The 9,719-nt window shown below is 42.4% G+C and overlaps 1 protein-coding gene across 1 annotated transcript in view; it reads right to left on the bottom strand.

The window, feature by feature from the left end:
- The window catches only part of LOC113211999 (uncharacterized), a 28,710-nt gene that overhangs the window by 5,041 nt on the left and 13,950 nt on the right, over positions 1–9,719 (bottom strand). Inside the window, exons 4-8 of the mRNA XM_052273871.1 lie at positions 7,875–8,028; positions 7,548–7,780; positions 3,407–3,560; positions 1,591–1,697; positions 1,334–1,483 (exon numbers count right to left, since the gene is read on the bottom strand). Coding sequence (XP_052129831.1) covers positions 1,334–1,483; positions 1,591–1,697; positions 3,407–3,560; positions 7,548–7,780; positions 7,875–8,028 — 798 coding nt within the window. The remainder of the gene's footprint in view (positions 1–1,333; positions 1,484–1,590; positions 1,698–3,406; positions 3,561–7,547; positions 7,781–7,874; positions 8,029–9,719) is intronic.

Genomic DNA, 9,719 nt, shown 5'->3' with positions numbered 1-9,719 from the left:
GCAGTCTGACTGCAGACTAACTGTTTACAAAAGCCCAATACTGCAGTCGCGAATAAACTACAGAAATTACCGACTTTTTTCTACAGTTTAAATGGAGTTTGATGTCTTCAGATTCAACACTACAGTTTAAACTATAGTCTAAGTGAAGATCCTTCCACCCGGGTAACAGTGTCCCCTCTCAGTGCGACGCCTCTCAATCCGACACTATTTACGCGTTTGCAAGGCAAACCCTTGAATTGAACAAGCTTCGCGATATCTCACGAAACACTGTTACGCTGCGACGCGTCTGGCATACATCTACCATCTACCTTGGCCTGCGGTGGAAGAACTGTGTTGAATTTTAGCTCTCTAGGTCAAAAATTGACGTCTCGGAAAATCAACAAGCAGGCCGGGCCGGGCCTGCTTGGCCTGCCGGTGGTGATGGTCGGGCCTGACGCGGTTGACATGATTATTAATCGTTGACTTTGACAACAGCGTTAGGGTCTACTTTTGTTGCATAAACCAGCCTACATTTGCGCACAAAAACTTCTGAGAAGAAGTGGGTTTCTATTCGTGCACGACGAGTCTAGTTGGGTTGTTGTAGGCTCGTTTTGCAGCTGACACGAGCAATAAAAGGGCACTTTCTGCTCCAACGTTAAGTTGTAGTGATGTAAAAACGCAAACACTCAATTTAAAGTAAAAATAAATGTGATAAATGAGCTGTGGCTAAAGAAAACAAAACTATTTCAGTATTTGCACACGTAAATGAAGGTGGGGTCCTTTAAGTACTCCTTCTAGTATAGTAAGAAATCATAGACTTGGGGTCCGATGCAGTGAGCCGGTTCGGTTTAAATTTCGCGCGGTATGAGAAATCGTGACGATGGCGCCAATAGCTCTTAGCTGGCCGACTAACCCCGTCCAGTTTTATATCCGTTTCTATCTCTAATACGAGAAAGCTCTCGATGTAGGAAACTGTTTTTATAGGCTTCCACCGATAACATATTGCTTATTTTAACCCGCCACCCATACAAACACGACTTTTTATTATTTAAATGAGTTGTTGAAAACCCGAGGTGGACATGGTCGCCATCTTGAGTGCCAGCCGCCGGCGGCACCGGCAAGGCACACAGACTGGGGCCCCGAGCGAGGCTAGTTCAGAACTTCGTTACTGGCAGCTGGGGGCAAAACCGTTCAGACTGATAGTACCTAGTTCTACAGATGACATTGCGTTCAACGCTTGTAGAGCCAATTTCTTTTCAGTGTCACTCTTTAATGAAAAGTTCCAAACACGGCCACGGAGTTTATTGCATCGTGCTAAGGACGTAGACCTCTCTCTCTCTCTACTGAAACTTACCACGCCGACACCGCCCATCGCTATGTCAAAAACACTTGTGTCGTTCCATATGTCTAGGCAGGCTGGAATGCTTTCCAGGAAAGGGGTTCTAAGGCGTAGCAGAGCCATGCCATTTTGTGTCTCTTCGCCTGGGACATACACCGCCGCAACCTGGGCAAAGATTTTGCAGTGTTCATATGCGTAAGGAAGAAAAGATTTCAGCAGTTAAGGTTTACACTTGCAAACTACTAAATACCGATTTTATCAGTCTGTTATACCTCGCATGTCTTTCTCCTTCCACTCGGACTGACCCAAATGACGAAAACTGTTCGCGAATCAATCGAGCTGTGTGTTTCATTCGCTATGGCAAAAAATTGCGAACCATCTAGATGATGAAAGAAAAACACAGTTTATACCAAACTTGTATTGTCAGTAATGAAAATGACGTAAGCTGGCACTAACGTAAAGGAAATGATATAATATTAAATGTGTAAGGAATGTCGTGTAGTTAGAGTTTGTGTACTTTTCCTGCACGATATTGTTTTCCTATTAATGGCATTTCTTTGTCATCCTGGAAACTTTTTTTGCATCCCCTGCATTCAAGAGTATTGACTGTATTCAAACGAATTTTGTCAGAATGAGGCCTGAGCGGCAGCGCTTCTCCTAGCTCCAGCCGCTAGGGCGCAGCACCCTCCGAGTCCACTATGAGAAACCGTACGCTCAACATAGTGGTTTGGGTTAGATTTTGCAATTACATCGAGTAGTATCGTTCCAGGCCATTTCTCCCAAAAATAAATTCCCAAAAATAAAGTCCCAAATTTAATTTTTCCGATGCACACTTTTTCCCAAGCGATATTTTCCCAATAATAATTTCCCAATTCGAATTTCCCAATGTATAATTTTGAGGGTTGGCAGTACTTTTTGTTAATCGGCGGGCGCGAAGGAAGGAAGAGGCAGAAATGATAGTTTCAAGGAATGGGGGTTGAAACTGCTATAATAAGGGCTTTATCTACTACCACCGTGACAGCAAGGAAGAGAACAGCCACTGGTTGTGCTCAAGAATAATAGAGTGCAAGGCTACTGTTATCACTCGCCACCACCACAGGGCCGTCCCCTATAGAAAATAGACATCTATAGATGGCGATAGATGGTCTAATGCCCATCTATCACGTCTAACTGTGTAGACGTATACACATAGCTGTTTAAAAGATGTTGATTGTACGTTGTCTGCCATCTTGTCTAACTGTAGAGGGGTGTAGACGCCGGGAGACCTCTACATCTTATCTAACCCATCTCTGCGTTTAGATGTCTTTCTGTAGATAGGGTATAGACGCCGAAAGATGCTCTACTTACTATCAAAGCAATCTATACATTTAGATGTCTTGCCAAAGCTGAGGGATGGACGTCACAAGGCACTCTACGTCATGTCTAAGCCATCTAAACGCTTAGATGGCTTGTGGTACATGAGGCGTCAACTCCAATAGCCGTTCTACTTAAGGGAAAGCATCTATGAACTGAGATGTCTTTACGTTATATGACGTGTAAACGTCAAGGTATGCTCTACTTCTCGTCTCTGGCATCTATAATTGGCTGAGCGATAGCGAAGCCTATTACCCCAGTGATGATCAAAAAGTTTCGTGTCTGTCTATCTGTCTGTCTGTTTGTCTGTAATCACGATAACTCGAGAACGGTTTGAGCTAGGTACCTAAACTTTTTAGCGTAGCTTTGTAGCATGAAAAGCCAGAACTGTATTGATTTTGAGCCCTCTAGATGAAAAATTGATCTGTCAAAAAAATGAACAACGAAAAACCCAAAGTATTGAGAGCGCACTAGCGGCCGGAGCTAGAAGGAGCGCTGCTGCTCAGGCCTTCTTAATTGCAGACTTACACGTACGGAATTTATTTGGAGCTGCAACTGGTCCTTATTTGGCCTTTTAATATTTCTATCAAATGTAAACAGGCATAACCTCGGGCATAACGTGTGCAGTTCTCATGTTGATATAAATTCCCGTTTTACTTTAGAACTCTGAACGTATCCCATTTTGTGTGTGATTCGAAAGTTGGGGAAGAAATGACGTACAGTATAGCCACATACCAGTAATGATGACGTCGTCTCGCACCAACACGCCCGGGAACATGTCCGCTTTACGGCCAGCTTTCTTAAAGTAGACCAACACCGACCAGGACATGTGACCAAGCTGACTCCGGCCAGGGGTCAAACCCCGAAGGGAAGAGTCTGCCTGGCCGCACTGAAGGAAATCACAAGAAAATTAAATGAGAAAAATTGAACGCGTTCATGTATATTGAAAGGAACTATGTAGTGTCCTAAACAGGAATGTTTGGATTATGCCTATCTAAAGACAACTTCGGTTCTTAACTGAGAGTTAACGGCCTATGTAGCTTTTACAAAGCAGAAGAGTGGGCTAGTAGGGAATTCGCTGAATTTTCAGTACTTCATGTCTGAAGTTGGTTTTTTTTACATACCAGTTGTCCGAAAATTCAGACTGTATACGGGTCTGAAATTTCAGTAGGGCCTTACTGTACCACTTAGTCTGAAAATTAAGACAGCCGGTATGAAAATATTTTTGGAAATGTTAAAAATTAACACACAGCGAGTGACTTCACAGGTGTTGGAGTAAATGCCACTGCCCATGTGAAGACATATCTGCCCATTTGGTACTGTCCTTGGTTGGATTCGAACCGCCAACCACCGTAGCTGTTCGGCTGCCGGCTACCTGTGTGGGGAGTGGCGTTCACCCAGAGGATCGTTTCGTTAATTTCAAATAAGTTTTTAATTTCAAATAAGTTTTTAATTTGCGGCATTTCTTTAATTTAAAGAAACTGCTTTGAATCAAAGCAGCCTTATTTAACTTAAAGAAAGGATTTCCTTGAATCAAATTTATTTCTTTGAATCAAAGAAAATAAAAAAATTCTATTTCAATCCAAAGAATCGTTTCTTAGATATAGATATGAAGCAGCGATCTCAAATCCGAGAAAATTCAATTTAGGTCTTTTTCTTTGAATCAAAGATATATTGCTATGAAATAAAGAAGATTGTTTCTTTAAATTAAACAATTATCTTTAAACCAAAGAAGGCCCACCATGGATCAAAACAGGCTGCTTTGATCTAAAAACATTTCTTTACATCTATATTGATTAAAGAATTTCTTTGTTTTAAAGCAGCCTTCGTTGATTCAAAGAAACGATTCTCTGGGTGTTGGCTACTAGTGTGCTTCGTCCACCTGTCCGGTGGACTTTCCACTCAAAATTCATACCGGTAACTCTGAAGTTTAGATTCAATGTATAGTGTAAAAATTTACTTTAAAATATCAAATTTCTCTGTAAATCTGATTTAGCGTAAAAAGTTTAGATTTGCAGTCTAAAGGAAGAAAATTTTGAGTAGTGGTCCGAAAAGAAGATTCATAGTGCCAATTCTGAAAAAAAATAATCTGAATTTTTAGATACTTTTTACAGTAAGGTAATTACAGGTAACTAATGCTATCCCCATGGAAAATTTTACCTAGAATCCACGTCGCATCCACGTCCAGAAGGGTCAAGAGGTGAAAATGAATCATCCAGTTGCTATCTATGTAGACTCTACGTTGACAGAGAGGAGGTTCATCGACACGCTTAATCTTCGCAGTACCTATCTCGACGGTAGGAGGAATTATTGATCTCCCATCCACGTGGACAGCATGAGGTTTTACTGAGTGTGGTAATCACCTAGCATTTACGTTGGTTGCACGCTGATTCGACGATGCCATAATATCCACCTAAACTCTACGTCACAGCACGGAATTGTGAAGTCTCCTTAAAGACATGTTACAGAGAGCTCCTCGGAAAAGAGCGCGGAATACAGGGCACCGAATTTAAAAAAAAATGTTCAAGTTGAGGTTAACGTCAGCAGATTGGTTCAGGTAGCGCGCATATAACTGTACGATAGGCAACACGAGGGATCACCCGCGCGCTATTGTCTGCCCACAAGGTAAAGCGCGCCAACTGGTGACTGGGATATCTGAACGTCAGCAGAGGGCGCCACTGGTACATAGTTTGGCATGATAATAACGCGCCGGAGGTCCTCTCGTCGACAACCGGACAAGTACCAGCCTGTCCCCAGGCACACTGTTCATGTGCAATGGGAGATTTTTGAATGAAGTGTACCCTTGAGTACGCATGCGGTACTGAGGGCACCTCTGGACTGAACTATTCCTGGGACCCAAATTTCCACATTTCGACTAAACAAAGATGACCACACAGACCGATGTGTACCTCCTCCGCGATAAAGTATGCCCAACATAGCAGCACCATTGCGTCCAAGTAGAAAACGTATTAATCACGTTGGGATCTATGGTCAAAATCCAGCAACGCTCCGATCTACGTTGTACTGACCTAGACCATCTACGTCCTGTCGACGTTGCTGCGACGTGCGTTTCCCATGGGATAATTACAGGTGAAGACAGGTAGGGGACGGAGAACCACTTTACTTTACCACCTACGCCCCCTAGGTCCCGAGTCTATAAATATTAGCTTAATACAGGTTTACAAAAGCTTTTGTAGGCTGAATAAAGGGTTACAAAAGCTAAATATTTGTTAAAATAGGTGTTAAACAGTAATACTGGAAGTATCATCTGCTAAAAATGTTGGACGACACTCCAAACACTAAAGCCATATACAGCTCCTCAAAAGAGGGAGGTTTTACCTCTTGCCACATTGAACTGATCATTGTTTAGTAATTCGTCTCTTACTGTTAGTTTTGACATTTTCTCTGCATCAGGCAAACCACAGGCAGAAAAGAAATAGCTGAGCAGGTAAAACTTAGCTGGACGGCTAATTCCAGTAGCTATACATAGATAGCTAAAATGATAGCCATGTAGCTAAAAAAAATAGCTGCATTGAATTAGCTATCTCTGCTACAAGACATTTGCTCTCCTAGGTAATGCACAGTATAGCTGTGGAGCTCAATAATTAGCACATGGTGCCCAGACTTTAAACCTCGCAGTCTGGCCAAACTAAGCCAAAACTTTTGGGCATTTTAAGATATTCTTCACACAAGCCCTCGATCAATTAAGAGGTGGATTATGTCGGAGAAAACTTTGTCCAAACTGTACAATATTTGTTTAAACCGAGACAACATTTTTTTAAATAACAATCTGGTACACTTTACCTATGCAGGTTCTAGAAAAATCGGTCGAGACAACACGTTTTGAGATTAGTTTAATGGAAAAACGTCAAGGGGGCAGACCTGTGAAATGTAAGGGTTAGCAGAATCGTCACTAAATAAAAACCACTCGCCGCATCGATTTAGGGTTAAAGATGTATTAAGAGCATAGATGGACGCTAATTTTGCCGTTGGCACCAGTACGCACACTCTCCAGGAACATGCCTATCTTCGCTTTCAACTGGAACGATGCCGTCCTTCCCGGTGTGCACGATTGCTGCGCAACGTATGGGTCTGCGGCGGGCAAACAAAATTGCTAGTTTCTCTTAAAAACATGCCCCTAGTGGTTGACCTGGTGGTTTTGCAACTTTCGAAATTGAAGTACTTGAAAAACATCACTATGAACGGAACATTTTTTTTTCATTTTTTTCGTATTTCAGCTATATAATATTTTAAGTACTTCCATCTCGAAATTTGCAAAACCCCCAGTTCAACCACTAACGGCATCTTCTACGAGTTAGTGGCAATTGTTGACAGTCGCAGACCAATCCGTTGAAGCACAGACTGCGTCGTCTAGTTGGAGGTAAAGATGGGCATGTTCCTGGAGAGTGCGCGCACCATTGCGAACGGCAAAATTAGCGTCTATCTAGACTCCCTCTTAATACACATTTAATCCCAAATTGATGTGGCGTGAAGTTTTAATGTGGTGACTATTTTCCAAAACCCTTCAATTCACAGGTCTGCCCCCTTAACAATCTTGTCAACTGCGAAACGAACCCCCCTTTTAAAAAATGTTGTCGCCCTTGTTGTATCTGATGTTGTTGATGCGTCTTTTTGCGTGATATCTTTATGCATTAGTCTATGGATCTTTACTTTTATAATTGAACATTATTTTGGGGGTGGGCGCTGGGCAGTGCTCGCGAGGAACCGACTACTCAGAGAGCAAGGTGATACGACCCTAACGGGTTCGTTTAAAAAGGGAGCCGCTTCGCATTTTGAGTTGGGCGTCCATCTAGATAGTTGAATGAAATGGTTCTTGTATACAATTTTAAAAGCGATTCCGTCCTGCTACTCCCACCTTGTTTAGCTTGCGGGCAGTGGTTGGTACCCCTTGGTCCGAGCTTTTCGTCGCTATTTTCTCTCGAAGCCACAATTTCACGCCATCGTCGTTTAGATCTGTTATGACCCAACGGAGGCTATCGTCCTTTCCGAAGTCGTCCTTCCAAAAGTTGAAGGAGAGAATTCCATGAAGAAACCAAGAATCACGTTTCCGAACGAAGAAACCTGCCCCAACTCTTGTAAGATTCGACACTGCATAAAATACCTCAAAATTTAGTAACAAATAAATATAAATATACACATGTTGGGAGGGTAATTGTGTAACCGACTCGGTGAAAGCTCTGACCTTGCACTGGTCCCGTGCAGAATCGATCTGGTGTAATGTAGACTTGCGGAATTCTCGTAGTCATAAAGAGGCAGCGGTCGCTCCTGTAGTTAACATATGGCACGGCCTCAATACTTGATTGGAAATCTAAGAGAGAGACTTGCCACGACTCCGTCTGCACAAAAACCAAAACCAAACAAATGTCATTCTAAGTTGCAGTTAAGGTTTTTACTCATAATTTGATGTGGTCTCTTAATGGGTGACTTACAAGTTAAAGCAGTAGTATACGTGTATACCACTGCTGTGACATCACATTCAAATGCTGTGACGTCACATTCTGATGATGTGACGTCACATTCAAATGTTGTGGCGTCACACATAATGTAAATTGGATCACATTCCTGACAGTATCGGGCCACATTCATTGTAACGTGACATCATCGATTTGCCTTGCCCTACGTAAGTCCCGTAACAGTAATCAAATGGAGTTACATCTTGTAACTAGAGTCTAGTTCCTATCTTGTGATGTTACGAAAATTGGAACTGTACAAGATGTAACTCCATTTGATTATTGCTACGGGTCTAGTTACTAGACCGTGCATACCAGTTATTATTTATATTAGCATATGTACTTCTTTGACCTCTAATTTAATGTTTAAAGATCGCTCAATTGGTCCATTTTCTCCAAAATTGGGAAAATTCATTTGAATATCTGAGGTGAAACGAAGTTATACACAACGTCTTTAGACTCAATTTCCGACGTATATTCCCAGTCAAACGGATTTTGTCAAAATTACATCATTTTGATGTCATTGTCAAGATTTGGTCATTTTTTTTTACATCTTGATGTCATTTTAAGATCATTTGATGTCATTTGATGTCAAAATGACATCAAGATGTAAAACGAAAAAGACCAAATCTTGACAATGACATCAAAATGATGTAATTTTGACAAAATCCGTTTGACTGGGTTACCGCTTTGGTCTTAGTTTTGACCAACGACCAAAACCTTTGAGTGCTGACTGAATTTTCAATGTAAGGTATGGAAGCCCATAAGAAACCAATGGTGAACCTCAACCCTCTGGCGCGAACACTTACTTTTTTCCAAAAACTTCAGACTTCCCAGTTTTCCTTTTTGACACAAAACGAAACTTTTCCACAACAAGCGCCGAGTGGATCGAACATTCGGTACTTTTGGCACACACTACTATATTACGGGCGTTATGTTACAGGTACAACGTTACATAAAAACCGTTCCTTAACAGCAACGTAGAACGTTACTCGTCCCTGGTAGGCGTACTTACCTGGTAATATGTCAAGTTGTAACGATGTGACATGGTATTTTTACTAATAGAGGGCCCTAACCTAGTACCTACCATCTTTTTAAGGGTAATCTGCACTGAAATGGCCACCCCCATCAGTAAAAAGAGAAGATTTGAAAGCGAGCTAAGCTATATTCAATTAAGCATTCGCTTGAGCCACGCGCCCCCAAGCGTACGCTACGCTTGGCGCGGCGCGAGTCTCGGGCTGCTTGGGGCGGGAGGGGCGGGGGAGCGGACGGAGTGGGGGGTCCCGTCCCCACCTGTCCCCTCGCCCCGACGGTCTCGCCGCTGCCCCTTCCCCCCGAGCCGAGGTGAGGCCGAGATGACCCGAAGTGACTTGGACTCGGCAGACTCGTGTTCTGATGTTGGTTCTGATTGACATTGAGCATCTTTGTTTTTCGTGTTTCTATTGTCTTGCTACCGGCAGTCAGGGTAACAAAGGTTAGGTTCTCGTGTTACTTATCTCCTCTTGTGGATGTATCTTTTCAATTGTAAAAATGGATTTTGAGGCATTGGCCGTGTTAGCTGTACAAGTTTTTTTTTT

The sequence above is a fragment of the Frankliniella occidentalis genome, unplaced genomic scaffold (assembly GCF_000697945.3).
Source record: "Frankliniella occidentalis isolate FOCC.00 unplaced genomic scaffold, Focc_3.1 Scaffold309, whole genome shotgun sequence".
NCBI lineage: Eukaryota > Metazoa > Arthropoda > Insecta > Thysanoptera > Thripidae > Frankliniella > Frankliniella occidentalis.
This window is presented reverse-complemented; position numbering and strand designations above follow the sequence as displayed.